Source organism: Geospiza fortis, unplaced genomic scaffold (genome assembly GCF_000277835.1).
Source record: "Geospiza fortis unplaced genomic scaffold, GeoFor_1.0 scaffold190, whole genome shotgun sequence".
In the NCBI taxonomy this organism is placed as follows: domain Eukaryota; kingdom Metazoa; phylum Chordata; class Aves; order Passeriformes; family Thraupidae; genus Geospiza; species Geospiza fortis.
This window is the reverse complement of record NW_005054328.1, coordinates 1,570,618-1,588,457: the sequence shown is the minus strand read 5'-3', so window position 1 is coordinate 1,588,457 and position 17,840 is coordinate 1,570,618. Positions and strand designations below refer to the sequence as shown.

Genomic DNA, 17,840 nt, shown 5'->3' with positions numbered 1-17,840 from the left:
GCAGAATGCTACTCTTGCCCTTGTGGAACCTCATTAGGTCCCTTCCACATGGTGCAGTCTTTCAGGCACAGCCTGCTCTTATGAGGTCAGCTAGTCCTGCCAGCAAACCTGTTCTGGCATGGGCTTCTCCCTCTGGGATGCCACAGGTCCTGCCAGGAACCTACTCCAGTATGGGCTTCCCACAGTGTCAGTCTCCTTCAGACCTGCTCTGCCCTAGGGTCCTTCAGGGGCCGGCAGATACCTGCTCCTCTGTGGACTTCCACAGTCTACAGAGTGACAGTCTGCCTCACCACAGTTTTCACCACAGGGAAGACCAGGAATGGACTGGAATCTCTGCTCTGGTGCCTGACAGAGTTTTGTCTCTCACACATTTTCATTCCTCTCTCCAGCTGTAGGCTGTTGTGCCGTTCCTACATACAAAACCCCCAACCCCAGCCACCTCCCCTTGTTGAATGTGTCACTGCCACCACTGCTGATGGGCTCAGCCTTGGCCAGTGGTAGGTCTGTCTTGGAACCAGATGGAACTGACTCTGTTGGACACAGGGGAAGTGTCTGGCAGCTTCCCACAGAAATCACCCTTGTAGCTCCCCCATTACCAAATCCTTGCCATGCAAACCGAATACAATTTGCCATCTTATTTAAGGTAAAACAGAAGATATGTTCATATTAAAAGGTAGATTTCAGAATAGCTGGATATAGTTCAAGGAGGCAAGTTACTTTTTAAAATATTGAAATAAATATTGTGTTTTATGTAATCTAATTTTGCATTTCAAAAGTACTACTAGAAGAAGAAAAGAGTAACAGTCACTGACAACTTTAAAAAGTAGAATGATGCCTAATGTAAACTGCAGGGCACAAAAGTCTCTTATTTACCCCTGGAATTAGTGCTAAAGATGTATAGCTATACTGTGTGATGCTGTTTTAAAATTATCTAAGTAAAGCTCAGTTGTTTATTCAAGTTAAATCCTTCTATGGCAAAAATAAGAAATTCTCAGGCCTGTCATGTGCAACTGCATGTTCCCTAACTGCCTCATCTCCTGGCTCCTGAGGAGCCACATAAATTTGCAGTTATTTCTTGAGAATCTGACAACTATTATGCTGCTTGACTCACGCCTTAAATATTAATGGAAAGACTGTGTCATTGTCCTCCTTTCTTCTTATGAATTATATTCTTAAAATATTTGGGGTTCATTTGTCATTCCATATTGTCATTCCAATTTGTCAGAGTAGAAATACCCTACTAAAAGTGATGAGTAGAGATTTTGACATCGTATCTACCACAGGACACAGTATGACAAATGTAACAAAGACTGTCTCAGAATTAATAACAGCATAGACTTCTTGGTAATAAAACTTTCTGAACTATACATATGTTCATATCCTGTTAGGCTTAGTAGTTTTGAATTATATATTGTTTCATATCTTTCAGCTTGTCCCCTTATTTACTTGGAGGGATACACTTCACCTGGTAAGTAATTGTCTAATATTTTGGCATAGGTTCATTTGTGTCTTTTACAACTCTACAGTGTTTCTTATTTTTTATTTTCCTTCTGAACTTAAAGGTTTCAAGATGCTGGAATCGTACAATCTAACAGAGAAGCATTTTGCTTCTGTACAAGGAGTTTCTCTGGAATCAGGCTCTTTCCCAAGCTATGTAGCATATAAACTCCACAAAAATGCCTTTGTTAGCCAGCCAATACGGTAAGTAAACCTCAAGACTTATATTTAGGGTGACCAGGTGATGAAGGATTAACAGAGTTTATAGATAGCATATGTGTGTTATGGAAGATGCATTAATTTAATGTTCTTTTTACTGAGCTTCAAGAAATACACTCTGAAGAACATCTATCATTGTTTTCATTAAATGTTAATCTATCTCTCCCACTGCAATCATAGTTCGCTATTAATCTAGTTGCTTATTTTTCTTTGAGATTATGCTTCTTAACCATTAAAGTTGCATATAATCCACAGTTTATACCTAGGCAGTTGAACAACAACTTCCTTAGTAGAATGAATTCCACATTGCTGGACAGAAATGGTTTCAATATGGAGGGATTAGCATCACTTTTTCCAGAAGCATTGTTCTTACTGCAGTAGGCAGCACATTGATGCCATTGACTTAGGATAGTTTCTCCTCTACTTGACTTGCCTTATTTGGCAAATGGAGCAGAGTTTTCAAGGGCCTGTGGTCTTAGAGCTTGGTTAGGGATGGGTAATATTGCCAACATTTTTCCCAAAGAGAAAAAGGACTTAGTTAGCAGTTAGTTTTACTGGAAGTACCTTTCTCCTTTCAAAAAAGGTTATTCTGGTTCAGAGGAGATGCCTAAAATAGCCCATTGTTCCCATTACATTTAGGAAAATTTAGTTTTCTTTTAATGGAAGCCTTTGAAATCATCTGCAATCCTGCCAGATTGGGTAAAGACAAGATCACAAGCACAGAAGCTGAGGTTTATGAAGAAATAATTTATTTTTGCTAGCCTTCTGAGATCACAGCTTCAAAAGTGGAGGTCTTGAGGATTTTTAAGTTCATTGGCATGCCATTAATACCTGTAGGGATGATAGGTCTCCGACAGCATGGATTTTTGCAGTCTAGGGAAATACAGATAATCCCAGTTTTGCAACTCTTTTGCATTGATAGATATTGCATTTAGGATAAGTTGATGAAAATACAATAAAAAGATAGGCTTCATATTTATTTCATTTTTTTAGAAATGTTGTGGTACATGGTCTAATGCTTGCTAAAGAGGTGGAATAGACTTGCCAGAGTATTCTGGGCACTTATTTTTCATGAGAATCCAGAAAATAAAACTCTAGACTGAGTTGGCGAAACAATAACTCATACTGATCCTAGCGGCATAGTTGTTTCCATATCTAGAATAACTTATCCAAATTATAAATTGTGTTGCTGTATCTAGTTTAATATTTGAATTCTTTCACTGTGCTGTGTGATGGTGTTGATTTAGTGATGTGGTTTTTATTGCAGTGTTCCTAGTTGTTTGGGTTCATAAGCTTTGCCCAACATATAAAGCAGTTTCTCTTTTAATTTAAGATCTTTATGTTTATGTTCATGTGACTGAATCTCCTTCCGAGCTCCATTAAAATGGTTGAGGAGAAGCAGTGATCACCTCTTCTCTTGCTGTTCTCTTCCTGCGTTCCCTCCTTTCCCCTATAGAAAAATTCTGGAGGCTCTTTCATGCATGTTTTTTTATGTACTTTTGGCTCTCTGCTTATTTAATGTGTAACAGTCCAAATATCACAAATTTAAACCTGAGCCTCTAAAGAATGAGCTGGAGCCCAAATGCATCACCAATTGCAAAGAAGATATTAAGTATTGCATCTCTGTATCCATGCCTGAGGGGCAGAAATAGTTAAATGCTGTTGCCTGACTGAAGCAGGCCAGATGAAAAAAATGAATAAAGCTGTGGTCTTTTTTTCTGTACTTATCAACAAGGAATTTAAAACATGTGTAATTTATACAGAATTTTGCCACAAGAATACATACCCAAGAGTTCTTGGTCATATTCTGGCAACCTCTCTAATTGTGGTTCTGGGACCAGCTGAAGATAGTTGTGAGTTCATCTTAACAAATCACAGTGTTTTTATATCACAATGTTTTTTTCTGTTTGAGACAGTAGTTAAAATGCTCTGTTCCACTAAACACTGTGGTCTCCCTGTTACTGTTGTGTCTTTTCTTTGAAAAAGAGCAAACAATGATGATCTACTTTTCGTCATGTGTTTCTGTGTGAAAAAATGTCTTTATATTGTCTTACCAGGGAGATTCACCCGGAGGGGCTGCCACAGGCATACACGATCATTCTCTTGTTCCGCCTTCTGCCTGAATCCCCCAATGAGCCTTTTGCAATTTGGCAGATTACAGACAGAGATTACAAACCACAAGTTGGAGTTGTGCTTGATCGTAAGGATGATTATACTTATTGCATAGAGAATTTACATGTTATGTTACTTTGCATGCGTTCTTACCAAATATTTCCAAACCCAAAGCATTTCTACATGATAAAAGGATTATACATTTTTAGTTGTAAGAAATTTTTTAAACTTTGTACATCTGTAGTTCAGCTAAGAATAATTAATCTAAACTGCATTTCAACTTTAGTATTAACTCTAAAATCAAAGGAAAATACATCTATATTCTTACAGGTCATTAAGATATCTATGATTTGTGTTTACTCAAATAAGGGGTAAACTAGATTTTATCTATAAGGTTATATAAGTATGGTGGTTTTAGTAGTATGTATAAAATGAAAGGTGTTATTTTTATTTATTGCAGCTGCCAGCAAAGTCCTGTCATTCTTTAACAAGGATGTAAGAGGAGAGGTTCAAACTGTAACTTTTGATAATGATGTCGTAAAGAAAATCTTTTATGGAAGCTTCCATAAGGTAAAGGATTGAAATTATGATGTTGCTTTCTGAAGTACTGTTCCTTTAAATAGAAGAAAGCCAAGCACAAGTCACTGTCAGGTGACTATACCTGTTTTTTGGATAGTATTTTAAGTTGACATAGGGGCCTGCAGATCATGTAAAACAAGATTTCTGAAGTTATAGGTCTTCTTTGAATCAATGTAAGAGATTTGTCAAGAATTTGTTAAGATTGTGCAAGTGGAGGGATATATCTGAAGAAGACATTGTAGCCTGGTTCCTGCCACATGAAAGAGGAAGAATAAAAGTTAAAGTGGAAGAATGAAAGGAAGTTGTGGTGAGAAAATATTGCATGGGAGTGTAATGATTTGAAATCATTCAGAGTTGAGGAAGATACAGCCAGAGAAAGTAAGTAGGCAGGGAACCAGTGTTGGGAGGTAAATAACATATTGAATAAGATTTGTATGTTTAACAAACATAATACATGTGTATATTTCATAAGTATGATTTTTTTTTGCTTAAAAACACTAGGCTTAAAATATTCCAATGTCATGTTAACTGAGGAAGCAACAAGGAGATAGCCCATAAAATGTCACTTTATCGTTTAGAATGAAGCTTACAGTTTGTGAATTGACAAAATGACTGGTGAAATCTTTATGTGTTGCTGCATGGGTCTTCACTTGCCATAGATCTGTGCTTGCTTTTCTAATTTTGTGTGCCAAGCTATGAAAATTTGGTGTTCCCAAGCTTCCTTACCTCTAGTCATCAGGAAGTGCTTGACTCAGGCTACATGTACACCTAAAAACATTTTAAAAACATTTTCTTGCTGTGTTTAGTATATATGTTTAGGGCAAGAAAGTGAGCTGAAATTGCAACATTTTTGGTTAGCTGAAATGCATATTTTCATGTTTTCATTTATCTCCCTTCTATTTAGTTAAGTTTTCATCTGATTTCTAAATATGGCTTGAGTATAGCATTTGTTTTCTTTATGATAGCATCTTCTGCACGACTTGTCACTACCAGCATTCCATTGTGGATACTGATAAGGGGTTGCCTCTCTCAACTTCCTGATACTGGAGGCCAAATTGTCAACTGAGCTTTGCTAGACTGAAAGCCAGGAAAGATAACTGGTGCCAGCATTATAATGTTTTGTGACTTCATCTGTTTAAAAAACAGGTGATTATGAAAATAACACAGTACTATAAAAGCTATTGGTTTCCTCAGAATTTGGAGTAATTTCCCAAACTGGTCTTATATTATATCCAGTTATTTTTGTTTTAGAATTTATGCCTGGTTAGTTTAGAATTTAGGCCTGGTTTTTTTGACTATATGAAGAAATGTTTATGTCATTGATTTTGTAACTGATAGTTATGAGTAGCTTTGGATCATACCTACATTAAGCAGCCTTCATTTTGTCTTTGACATTTGCCTCTTTTTTTTTTAATAACTTGGTAGGACAACACAATTTTAGGGAAATATAAGAATCTACTGGAGTGAGAAAAACTCTCAGTAAAGGCTAGGATGTATCTTGTTTTGGTATGAAGGGTGAGTTATCCCCAAGTACTGCTTAGATGCAAAGCAGTATGTAGTATGCCTCATTTTAGATATCACTGTGAGAGATGACACTTCTTCAGGTCAGTGGTGTGGAGCTCTCCACATGCTGTACTGCCAGCAGTCTCTTTTAAATATCCGTTGCTAATTTAGCTGATGTTTAGAATCAGGTTTTCTCTTAGAGTTTCTCTAAATGTGATGGAGCTGAGAAAACTTATCTGATAGCCCTTACAGTGATGTTCTGCCCATTTATCAGAGCAAATGGGGAAAAATCTGTGGCCCTTGCTAGCTGCCAGAAATTAGCAGTTGTGTAAAATTGTCTATTACAATTGATAGTAAAAAAAAAATTACAGGGAAAATAAAAATCCAAAATTTGGATTTTAATAGTTAAATACATGAATACATATGGAGAGAAAGTGATTCTACGATGCCAAAAAACCAACAGGGGTAGCAGTGATTTGCAAATTATCTTAAAGCTTTACAATTACAAATTCTTGCTGAAGAGACTATTTCTTAAGAAAAAAAATCTCAGTTACTTAATGCAATGTGTAATTCCCTGTCTTTTTTTCCCAGAAAGGAATCAAAAGTTCAGATTTTGATATTTAAAGTAGCTGGAAGAGCCTTGGTTTAGAGCGATATTTGGGATTTTTTACCATGAAACTAAGATGACTTTTCTGGCTTCTCTCCAGATGATTACTAAAATTGCTATCTCAGTCAGGTTGTTAGTGATGGCATAATGGGCTTTCCCAGTCCACCTGCTGGGAAAGCCTTATGCATCGGCTGTGTTGATTAGGTCCTAATAATGGATAGCAGTTTCAGATGGATGAAGGAAGGAAAGTAAGATTAACACATTTCTAAGGGTACGTTTGCAATTTCTCCTACTGTCCAGTTTCAAAGAAATGACAAATCTTTACAATTCAAGGAGAGGTTTTCCAAAATATTAAACATTTTTGTGGCTTTCACTTGATGACTTATTGGCTTATTTGCTGAAATACAGTTAACTACACCTAACTGTGGGGAAATTTACTTTGGCATTCTTGAACACTCTGTGTAGCAGAGCCATGGTGAAAGCTGTTGAATCTGGCAAGTTCCATAGGAAAAATTCTGACTGCCTGAGACAGTCATTAAGTTTCTAACTGATGTTTTGGAGAGACAGACAGCTTCTACTTTCTTATTCTTATCACACTAGACTTCCTTTTAGCTTGCCATTTTACAGTAGTTAGCAAGAGGAAATTTGATAATGAGTGTATATCTTTCTGCTGATAGACATATGGGAAATTAGTTTGCTTGGCTTATTGATGTGATTCATTTAGCAGAGGATCAGAACTTCATCAAAGTTTATCTTATAAGGCAGCTGGAGAGAAAAATTAAAGTATGTTTTCTTTCCTAAAATGTCATAAATTAAATAAATAGAACTAATCAGAACAGATTCTTTATGTTGGTGCCTTAGAAACTGTTGAAAACAAAATGTGTTGGAGTTGAATGCAGAGACGTGTTATTTACTGTAAACACCAGATGCCTCCTTTAATTAGATTTATTGCCTAGGCCATGAGATTCAGGCTGGAATGCAGATCTGGCAGTGATTTAAGTGTTTAAGTGACTGAGTCAATGACTTGGGAGAGCTCTTCTTCTTTTTGATTGTTGGCGTTGCTTCTTTTTTGGATGGATAGGTGATGCTCAGCAGTTATTCCTGTTTGAACCTTTTCAAGCTGATCTCATTCAACATTCTGATGTATATTTGTCTTTACTAATTTTTTTGTGTGCTAATGAAAAGATAATAATCTATATTTGCTATGCAATGTGTTTTATTTTATTTAAATTGTGACAAATACTCAATATTCCTGTAGAAGAACTTGCATATTAGGTACCTTTCAGAGCTAATAAATTACATCTGTGATGTGTTTAAATTGCAGTATATTTTGTATGCAGTAATAATTTTTTATTATTATTATTTGTTCAACGAATACGGTGGGGAATTTTAATTAAACTCTCCACTTGTATAGACAACACTGAGATATAAAGTGTAAGCACATAATTTTAAAAGAGTTTTAGATAAGCTGTGCTGATGCCTTGGAGACAAGTTTGCATGGGAAAATATTCAAAAGGGAAAAAAAGGAAAAAATTCCCGGGAGATTGTTGAGGCACTTATTGACTCAGGACATTTAGGGCAATCTCTCAACTTTGTGCCAATTCTTAAAGCAGTCATCAAATAGCAATATGTTTCTGTATGGTTATGTACTGTGATAAGAGAAGATTTAAAAAAATATATATACTTCAGGGATTCTTTACTCCTGATCTTAATGTGTTGATACTTTAACAAGTACATAGATATTATAATGACAAAATATGTGTACGAATATGTGACGAAATATGTGACGAAATATGTATACGAAATATGTGCTGTCGGTAAGGTATATAAAGCCCCTGAAAACTTTCTTTTGCCTGAAGATCAGGAACTGCATATTACACATGCTAAAGTGGCACTTGTTTATTTCTCAGGGACACCTAAATATTTTCTGTGCTTTCAGAGAAATGTTGAAATTTAACTTTTGTAACATTTGCCATACATATTATAAATGTTTGGAAAGATAATCTTTGCTTAGGTTATGTATGTTCCTCTGTTTAAGATTTACTATGTTTCCCCCAAGCTCTTCATTCTTGTCTCCTGGTAAACGTACTCTCTCTTTATTACAATCATTCCTTTCTCCCTCCTAAGTGTCTTCTATTTCCAGTAATTAATCTCTACATCTTCCCTGTTTCCCCTTGTTTTGGCATATGTTTGTGTAACCAGATTTCTTTTGTGGAAATTTTCTCTTGCATCTTCCATTATTATGAATTGCTCTGGGCAGGCTTCTCTGGTCACTTCCTGGACCTCAATGTAGGTAATGCCTCTGGTTGAGTCATCTGTGGAAACTGAGCTCTGCATCTTTGGGTCTGAAAGAATCTACTCTCTGAACTACAGAGTCTGTTAGCCAGTGGGCAGTCCCAGGCCTATAAACATCTTGTGAGGTCCCAGCCATCAGAAGAGAACAAGAAATGCTTAAATTCACTTCCTCTCAAAAGTTTTTATTTTTTTTTACTTTTCTGCCATCTTAAAAAAATTAAGGCAAGCTTTTAAAATAGTTAATAATAGTTCAACTATTACATTAAATATATTTCTTAACGGTGCTTGTGTGTTCATAATATTGGCCTTCAACACATTCTGAAGAGATTATAAATGTCATAGATTTTCTCTGAGTTTGAATTTTTCCACCAGTTGGAAGTAAATCAGGATTACTAGGAATGAAATTTAAAACAGTACTATTAAATCAGTGAAATACTATTAAGGTGTCAATAGTATTTCCATGGTGTGCCCGTGTGCCATGTCTAAATATTGCATTAAACTTTTTTCAGGTCCATATTGTTGTTACTTCATCAAATGTTAAGATTTACATTGACTGCAGTGAAATAATGGAAAAACCAATTAAGGAAGCTGGCAATATCACAACTGATGGCTATGAAATACTTGGGAAACTTCTAAAAGGCGACCGAAGATCAGCAACAGTAAGCAAGAAATATGAATTTTTGCAAGACCTTGACATTTTCTGAGGGTAGAGATTAGGGATTGTTGGGAAACTACTGTTGCATGACCCAAAGCTTTCAAGCATGTGTACTGACATGTCTACTGTACACATGACTGTACACATGACTGTACAGTAGACTGTACAGTGACTGTACTACAAGTCAGTAGACTTGTCAGTCTAGTCTTTACAGCTTCTTGTTCTAGCAGAATTGCAAGAACAAAAATGTAGTAGCTGGAAGTCGCACTCAGGTAAATTCGAACAAGGGAAGGAATTTTTTTCTTTTAATAGGGAGAGCTGATAGTGATTGAGTGCATATACTGTGGATACTCTACCATTAGAAATAAATGGAGGAATGATTTTTAATGATAATGTTGATAGATTTCATACTTAACACACACCTAACTTAATGATCTTTCAAGAGTATTACTTTCTTTTACAGTTAGAAATCCAGAATTTTGACATTGTATGCAGTCCAGTTTGGACTAGCAGAGACAGATGCTGTGATCTCCCTTCTATGGTAAGTATGAATGAACCAGAGGCTATCCAGAAAAATGTTATTGACAGTAAACTTAATAATATTACTGTTAGGCTGTTATTAGACCTTGTACTGACAACACATCTAAATCACAGCTGTCAGAGCAGCCAGTCAACTGCGCCTTATTTCAAAGTTTTTTGTCTGAGACAGTGAAGCTGTAATGCTAGAATTGAGCCCCTTAGAAATTTTGCAAAAAATGTCTGTTATATTTATATTGCAGTGGTGTTTCAAATTCTAGGTATTATAAATGGGGAATCTATTTATTTATTTATTTATTTATTTAATATGTTCTTGGAGTGGCATTCAAAAAGTAACTGTTTGGCAGCACAAGCTGATTGTCAAGTGCATATAAGTACTAGGACAACATTTTGCTTGTGCCTCTATTGTTAATGCCTTGCATAGCTGACAGAGAAAATCTGCTAAATATATAAAAGATCCTGTAGAAACATTTGAAAACCACAGTTTAGCTGTGAGTTTTACTTGGAAACAGGGTAATAGAGAATCTTCCTGGTATTGTTTCAGAAAAGCATGCTTCCACTGAGTACATTTCTTTAAAAGGACAGTAATAAGTTGTGATTGAATTTTCAGAGAGATGAAGCAAAGTGCCCAGCTCTTCCAAATGCTTGTACCTGTACTCAAGACAGCGTGGGACCTCCAGGACCTCCTGGACCAGCTGTAAGTTACCAGCTGTAACCATTCACAATAGAAAATTTTCTGATTTTTAAATTTATGGAAGTAGTTTTGTGTTGGTCTGTGGTTTTGTGAAACAAATGTCAGTCAGAGATATAGCTTCTGTCAATGTATCCTTAACAACATGGCAATCCATCCCCTTTTCATCAGCTCCTACCACGTCTACTTGCTTGTGTGATCTTTTCCTATATTTCCAGTGTGATCACTGAGATTAGCTCCACCTTGTTTGATAGGCTGAAAGTCTCTAGCCCAGACTCTTGCACATCATGTACAAGACATTTTTAATGGACTGCAAAAATATTTTTCCTAAATACAGAGTCAAGATTTCACTCTGAGGAAAGATTCTTTACTCTGTCAGGGAAATAATTTATTTTATTTTTAATGGGGTGAGATATTAATTTATGGAATGGACATAGTCCTATCAATTGCATTGATTATTAGGGAGTTATAGTCATGCCAGTAGTCATACTTTGAAACTATCAAAAGTGCTGCATGAGGAATCTAAAGCCCAGTTAAGTTGTCTGGTAGTCTACTAGAGGGGTCTTCAGAGTTTTTGATGAATATAAATTGAAGTTTATGTCTGCAGAGACAAAAACCAAAATAATAAATTTTCATGGGCTGAATTGGAAAGGCTGAAGCTAATGTGGTTTCCCTGAGTTCCTGATGCATATTTCATTCTACTACTTTTTTTAGCAGTACAATATGTACACTTCAAGACTTTGGGGCTTCACTTAAGAGTTTGTTTAAGAGAATTCATAATGCACATAAGTATTATGCACCTTTGCTTTCTGTGTATGAAATACATTTTCTTTCCAAATACTCAATTTAGGGTGGCCCAGGCGCTAAAGGTCCCAGAGGTGAAAGGGGTTTGACTGGATCATCTGTAAGTATGTTTCCTAAAATTCATCTATAATGATGTTACTGCAGGCTTACGTGTATGAAAATTTTTATGCTTAGTTTTAGTCTAAGAATGTTGATCAAAAATTTAGTTGCAATTATGCCTTTATGTTACTTATGTGCAGCCTATCTATTTGAGATTATATATCACAGTCTATGTAGCCTCAAAGGCATTGACCACACATCAGGATACTGGGATTATGTGCATCAGAGTGTTAATACACACTCTGCAGCATTATTGTTCTCTCATCTGTACAGAGGACATGGCAATACTTCTAACTGGCACTGCCAGGGGGCATGTATTGGCCTGAGACTGCCAACATGAATCAGAGAATAGCTTATGAAAGAGTATGCCTCTTGAACAGTTATTTCCACTGTTCTTCCGAAGTATTAAATGTGTCTCCAAGCTTCTGACTTACCTTAAGTGTCTAACCCAAAGGATTTTAGTTATGGATTTCAGACAGGATTGTCATTTATGATTTTGTTTTAATTTTCTGCTTTAAGGGGCCTCCTGGTCCTCGTGGTGAGACAGGTCCTCCGGGCCCTCAAGGTCCCCCAGGTCCACAGGGTCCCAATGGGCTGTCAATCCCAGGTGAACCGGTGAGTGCCCCTTCTGAGTGTCCCTTTTGAGTGCCATCAGCAGGCAGTGTGTGTGGAGCCAGAGCTGCTCATGGGGAGGGTGGTCTTGGGAAGAGGGTGGCAGCTTAGCCAGAGCATTCGTTTGTCCCTGCAACACAGTAGTATTGTGAAACACATCTCTTTCTGAAACAAGTCTCTTAATAAAATAGCATTTTCTGTCCTGAATGTTACATGTGCTTATAGGATTCTAATGAAGGGACAAGGTCTGAGTGCAGTAATGTAAGTTGTGCTACTCTGTTGTCAGCCATAATGGCATTTCTGTAGAGTTGCTAGGCATTCCAGTTTAAGGACTCAAAACTATCAAATTGTGGTACAGAAAAATTAAGGATGCAGTATTACTTTGAAGACTTTTTCACAGACTTGAACAGACATGTTCAACTTCTATTGACTGGCTTAAATCAGTAGCTAGGGGTTTTCTTGGCAACAGCATCCATATTTTAGCAAGATGCTGTTTCTGATTTCATGTCCATGCCTTCAAAGCCAGAGCAATTCTTATTAACACTGATGAAGTTTCACTATGTTCTGGTTTTTATAGAAGATTGTATGCATAACTCTTCGGGAATGTATTAAGGCTGCTTTTGCCATATTTCAATAAATAATCACCCTGAAAGCAACAATATAATTCTGATGTTCCGTATTTAGGATTAACTTGAATTTTAATATATTCAGGAGTTTTTTTATGAAGTCTTTGATCAAAATATAAAGTCTATGGAAAGAAGAAGTGATGTCTGATTGCATGCTGCGTCATTTTTGATTTGAAAATTGGTTACCTGCTCCATCTGTAATGGAATTTGGGAAATGGAAAACAAAATGTGCTTTAAGGTAGACATTAGGAACACCTTCTGTTTTGTAAGGACAAAGTAGAATGATTTTGTTACCCTGTGTAGATTCTTTTCATGCTTCTTTTTCGTTATACACTGGGAGGAAAAATTTATTAAAGAAGATATAGAGGTATCCAACAGCAAGAAAGGAAAAACATTTCTCTTACATGTGTAATGCAAATAAGCCATTTATTTGTCAAATTCACTTGAAAAAGTCTGAAAAATGAAAACACCAACATTCGTGGAATTTCTCATTAGCTAACATGAATTTAGAGCACTTTTGAGTCATGTACTTTTGTTTTTCATATCAATTGCAAACCACAATCTCAGTCTATGTTTACAAATTTTTTGATTAGTACCAGTTGTTAATGCTGGGTTATCATGCAAGCCACTGTAAAAAATGAATATTGTTTTGTCTAGTTTAGCTCATGTGGGTTTGGACTGTGCTTTTATACTACAGCGCTGTAGCATATATGGAAGGCAAGCTAGCTGTGAAAGGCAGCAGTTTGCTTCTTTATATCCTCCTACACATTGTGTCCTGAAGTATGATGTACTCTGTAATCATTTCTGAAAATTATAGGGTCGTCAAGGAATGAAAGGGGATGCTGGCCAGCCTGGACTCCCAGGGCGATCGGTAAGTTGACACTTAGGTGATGTCATTTTGCACTATTCCTGATGCAACCTGGCTGCTGGACAGCTGTCTTTGAGATCACTAGGAGTCATGGGCTCTTGCCATACCTCCCTGGGCCACAGTTTTGGAAACACAGTTATCTTATACTTAGAAATTTGAAATATAGGTAATAATAAACCATTCAAAACAGCAAATGTTTTGAAAAAACCAGCTGTGCTTGGTCAAGCCAAATGCCCATCCTGACAGTTGTGAATGCACAATAACAGACCATTTGATTAGGAAGAGTACTCAATTCCCCAGGAAGGTCTCTCATCTTCTGACCACTTGCAGTTAAATGTCCTCCTAAAATAAAGATTGCAGAACCTTTGCTGAGCCCTTCTTTAGCAATTACTAATTACTTTCTACTTTTGGAATTCAAATGGCCTTGGGACATTTCCTTCCTGAAAGAAGAAAACAATATTTAAGTTCAGTTACTTGCAGGTGTCTGTATTGTAAACTATACAAGGAGGAGAAAAAAATAGGATCTTTTTTAATTGACCAAATTTATAAATAATCTAAGGTCATTGATCTGCACATGTCCTGGCATGATGAATATTCCTATACTATATTGTCTTTAATTTACTGATGATAAAAAGACTATGTGAGGAGTACTTAAGTGTTGTTGTGGACTCAGTTTCATGTATTGGATAAGGTCAGTCATGGGCCAAGGGCCTTGTATTCTTTATCTGTTTCATTAGTCCTTATAAACCTGAGTAGTATACTTTTAGGTAGTAGTAATGTCCTGTAGGAAGCAATGCTACATGTTAGTGTACAATGAGATTAGATAGAAAGGGGGGAAGAACATATATACTTGAGATATATGGAAGGACATAGCAGTGATGTTTGTTCTGTCATGGATACAATTTCTCACTCTTTCTTCCTCCAGGGAACGCCAGGTTTACCTGGTCCACCTGGACCAGTGGGACCTCCAGGAGAAAGGGTAAGGCTTCCTCAGTTTATGTTCTGAGAAGACCAAGTAATGTAATTTCTGTGTTTTTTCAGATTTTCCCCCTTCTTTATATATCTTTCAATTTTCAAATGTTTTTTCAAGAGGAGTCCTTTTATCAGCATCTCTTCTGGAGAGACAAAAGGGTTGAAAATACATCAGGGGTGAAAACCTCCCCAGATTGCTATTGGTAGCCAGATAGGTTCTGTAAAAATTGCCCTGCTCCCTCCCCTGATTAGGTTCTCAGCTGCCTTCACCCTTAGGGCAGGCAGTATGTCCCCTAGGCAGGGCTCTGCTGAGGGACTCAGCCCTGCTGTCTTCCTCACATTGTTGCTGCTACAGGGAATCCCTTTGAAACTCTGCTTATCTCAACATCTGGGAGATGCCATATTTGTAAGGAATCTGTCTGTGCCAAACTTACTGTGAAGGTTAGGCTTGCCCCTAAACCTTTGGCTGTCAGGAGCTTCTTTGGATGGAGAACTCTAAAATGTCTTCCTAATGAAGGGCATGTACACAGGTATTTCATTGTGGAGTTGCTACAATTCCTTTCTTCCAATTGGAGTCAAATAAATCTCTTTTGTTGTCACAGAAGATGAAGATGATTAAGATGACTGAAGCAATTATTTGCCTTTACAGGCAAAATTCATAGCTGATATATGCATTTATAGCTGTCCTTTAGTGGGAATTCAAGCTGGAAATGAAAATAGATGACTGTGTGATTGCCAAAGAGGATACTGTTGGATTGGTGGGTCATGGACCATCAACATTGACTTGTGGATTACTGAATGTTGGATTACTGAAATGGGAAACTTCAGTAAATTTCTGCTTAGCCTTCATTCTTGCAGGGGAAATATCTGAGAGGGAGGCGACTCTCCAGTTAATTATAAACCTCTGATGATCCAGCTAAACTGTGAATGAGAGAACAGTGAAAAGAGAGATTTTGCTCCTCTGGGATAGAATAATGATTCCTTTTCTTAAAAATATTAAGAAACACTGATTTAATTTTTAGTTAATCAACAGCAGCTGAACATCTAAAGTGTCTGAAGCTTAGGGTTAGGGTTAGGGTTAGGGTTAGCCTTCTCCAGCATGATTTGTGATAGTTATTTCCTAACTTGTACTGTGGATAGGTTTTGAAAGAAATGACAGTAGTAATCATATATATACAATTATATAATTGTAAAGACCACTTTACTCTAATCTTACTTTTGTTTTTGAATAGGGTTTCACAGGAAAAGATGGTCCCACAGGTCCCAGAGGCCCACCAGGACCAGCGGTAAATATAATTTTGTCTTTGATATACTCTGAATTAAGAGACCTGAGCTAAGAGAGAGCCACATTTACATTTTCAGTTTCTGTCAAATATGAAATGGATCCTTTGCTCAGTCTCCTAAATGGGTCTGAAAAACTCTTGGTAGAAGGTGATCAGAGAGCTGGGCAAAGCATATATTCACAAACGTTCATAACAGTGGTTTTGAAACTGATTTCTGCCAGGGTAAATAAGGGAAGAACCAGTTTATCTGGTTATTTAGGCATGATCTTTAAATGCATAGCTAAGTCTCCTGAAACCAATTGGCTTATTACTTGTACACTGGTGAAAACAAACACTGTTAATGCAAGTTTTTCTTGACAAGAGCATTTGAGGATTAGTTTTTGCTTACAGAGCTGCTTCACTGTGTTTTGTGGGACCATGCTAGAAAAGAGGCTGGCTGTTAAGAGAAAAGCCTATGGTGGATCATACAGCCCAAGATAGGCAATTTGCTGCAGCCCCATGTCACCAGGTCCAACCTATAGCAAGTTGGAAGCTGCATTTCCAGAAGGCATATGCACGCAGAACACACATTTGCATTACATATATAGACAGCAGTCTCTAAGGCAGGGTATTATTTAGGCTGGCCCCACGTCCCCACAATTGTCTTCCTCATGTTCCTTTGTGAATGTGCAGATGAGCTTTTGTCACATAATCTGATACTGTTATTTTAATTTTTTGTATTTATCTAGTATCACTAGAATGGCTTTTGGTCTTCTTGTTGTGGATTTTAACATGGATCACAGATCTGCTAGGTGAACTTAGGAGGCCCAACTATTTTGTACTGTTTTAGGAATTGGTCATTAAGAATGATACCAAAAACATATACACACCCTCTGCATCTTTCAGTGCCACAACACCTGTTAAACTGTGGTGTTACATAAAAGAACACATTTCCAGGACAAACAAACTGTTTATTCCATAAAAAAATTTTCAAGCCTGATACCTACCTAACAGAAAACAACCTGATAGGAACTGCTTTCAATATTGCTTTGTACTCAATGCAATAACATGTTTCTTATTATGGCTTAGGTAATTGTGTATTTCCACAACTCATTGTACTTGTCTTCTGTTGCAGGGTGCTCCCGGAGTTCCAGGAGTTGCTGGCCCAAGTGGAAAGCCAGGGAAACCAGGAGATCGTGGGACACCAGTAAGATAATGATACACTTAGAGTATCAAATTTAAAATTACAGTTTGTCGATGAACACGAGACTTCTGCTGCTTGAAATAGTCATCATGCAGTTATGATGGTGGTTAATACAGTGGAGCTGATCTAAACCCACAAGTCTTTTTTTAAAAATAATTTTATTTTTACAGTATGCCATTTTGCTGAGTTTAATAGTTGGGGCTGGAAATTGTGCTCTCTGGTTTCCACTAAAAAGATCGTAGGCTATTATGTGCCAAGACATATATTCATTCCTACACTGCATAAGCATGGAAAACTAGGTCAGCAAAATGATTGTAAAGTCTTCACACTAGTCCATGTAGATGTAGTAAAAAAGTGATAAACTGCTGAAGGTGGACAATCTTTGATAATATTACATAATCAGCTCTGTTTTGCAAAGGCTTCATTGTTTTTACTATGTTATTTCACAGTTATTTAGGAGTGGTTTCTGTGGGTTCTATTCAAACTTTTAAAGTGCTTCCTGCACAGGGAGAAAGAGAAGGAGATGCTGCCTCCCACCAACAGTTTCAGGGAAATTTAATTTGAGTCATTCATGGGGTCTCTGAGAAATTATGCTTGAGTAAGGAGTAGAGAGAGCAAGTGAAATGAGAAGTCATTCGTTGCTTGTGGATAACAAGTATGACAGTCATCTAGAATTTTCTATCCTGCCTCAGTGTAGT

General features: G+C 37.0%; 1 protein-coding gene across 4 annotated transcripts in view; it reads left to right on the top strand.

The window, feature by feature from the left end:
* COL12A1 (collagen type XII alpha 1 chain) overlaps positions 1-17,840 on the top strand; it is a 99,981-nt gene that overhangs the window by 69,731 nt on the left and 12,410 nt on the right. For all 4 annotated transcript variants that reach the window (XM_005421151.2, XM_031057192.1, XM_031057194.1 and 1 more), the window contains 13 exons: positions 1,430-1,468; positions 1,563-1,701; positions 3,774-3,916; positions 4,289-4,398; positions 9,322-9,471; positions 9,931-10,008; positions 10,615-10,701; positions 11,546-11,599; positions 12,118-12,213; positions 13,654-13,707; positions 14,630-14,683; positions 15,909-15,962; positions 17,074-17,145. In XM_005421151.2, the coding sequence (XP_005421208.1) occupies positions 1,430-1,468; positions 1,563-1,701; positions 3,774-3,916; positions 4,289-4,398; positions 9,322-9,471; positions 9,931-10,008; positions 10,615-10,701; positions 11,546-11,599; positions 12,118-12,213; positions 13,654-13,707; positions 14,630-14,683; positions 15,909-15,962; positions 17,074-17,145 (1,130 nt within the window). The remainder of the gene's footprint in view (positions 1-1,429; positions 1,469-1,562; positions 1,702-3,773; positions 3,917-4,288; positions 4,399-9,321; positions 9,472-9,930; positions 10,009-10,614; positions 10,702-11,545; positions 11,600-12,117; positions 12,214-13,653; positions 13,708-14,629; positions 14,684-15,908; positions 15,963-17,073; positions 17,146-17,840) is intronic.